Below are 875 nucleotides of genomic sequence, written 5' to 3' on the forward strand. Positions count from 1 at the left end.
AAAAATATCAATTTCTAGTGCGTAAAAGGAGTCTCTTGAAACAACCTTATTCAAAGCATCGATACTCAATTGCAAAAAACTCTCATGTTGTATTACTTCACATGCATGTTCATCCATGTACTCATGACAAACCTAGAATAAATTAATTACATTAAATATTTTCAATCATTCATTTGAATGTTATCTTTAACATACCCTGATGAGAAATTCTAGTTGATAAAGAAGCGCTGCATCGAATATGAGGCAGACATTTTTTATATTTAATATTTCTTTAAGATAAGCTGATATAGAAGTTTCTAATTCTGAAAATCCATAGAGGTGTGCTAACCCAAGAATGTCCAATATCACCTAAAAAAACATGAATTCTATTAAATAAGTAACAAGAATGAAATGTAAATAAAGTACAACCAAACAGTTAAAGATTATTACTTCCTCGCGTCTGTCTGTAAGAGACATCCGTCCTGTATAGATATATTCAAGTAAACCTTTAAATCCATTTGAATTAGCATCTTTCAATTCAATTTCCTGTTGCGTAGATTCTTTTAAACCTCCAAAAAGAAGAGCTCTGAAATATTGACTACGTGCAGCTAATATCATTTTATGGCTGTTGAATCTTTGCCCACAGACAATTAAAGTAACATCTGAATAATCATCTGAGAGATACAATGCGCCAATATCCTCGGAAAGGGTGCTAATGTGATTTATATCACCATGAACTGGATGTTCATTTGATATGTTTAGCTCATGATACGAACTCATTTTTTGTATCTTTTAATCTTTTAAATATAGAATTGTTTGAAACTATCTCCTTGGAATTATATGTATATCTCCCGTTGCTAAAAGTTTACCTTATTGGTAAATATATGGTTCCACAT

General features: G+C 30.9%; 1 protein-coding gene across 1 annotated transcript; it reads right to left on the minus strand.

Annotated features, from left to right (window-relative positions):
- Positions 1-45: 45 nt before the first annotated feature.
- On the minus strand, positions 46-759 carry LOC108625448 (BTB/POZ domain-containing protein 9-like; the record flags this gene model as incomplete). The annotated part of the gene is made up of 3 exons (XM_018025499.2): positions 430-759; positions 196-348; positions 46-132 (listed from the first exon to the last, which is right to left on the minus strand). Coding segments are annotated over exons 1-3 (570 nt in total), but the record flags the coding sequence as incomplete, so codon positions are not given.
- Between the last annotated feature and the right edge of the window lie 116 nt (positions 760-875).

This window comes from Ceratina calcarata, unplaced genomic scaffold (genome assembly GCF_001652005.2).
Source record: "Ceratina calcarata isolate Rehan_Ccalc_2016 unplaced genomic scaffold, ASM165200v1 scaffold3522, whole genome shotgun sequence".
In the NCBI taxonomy this organism is placed as follows: Eukaryota; Metazoa; Arthropoda; class Insecta; order Hymenoptera; family Apidae; genus Ceratina; species Ceratina calcarata.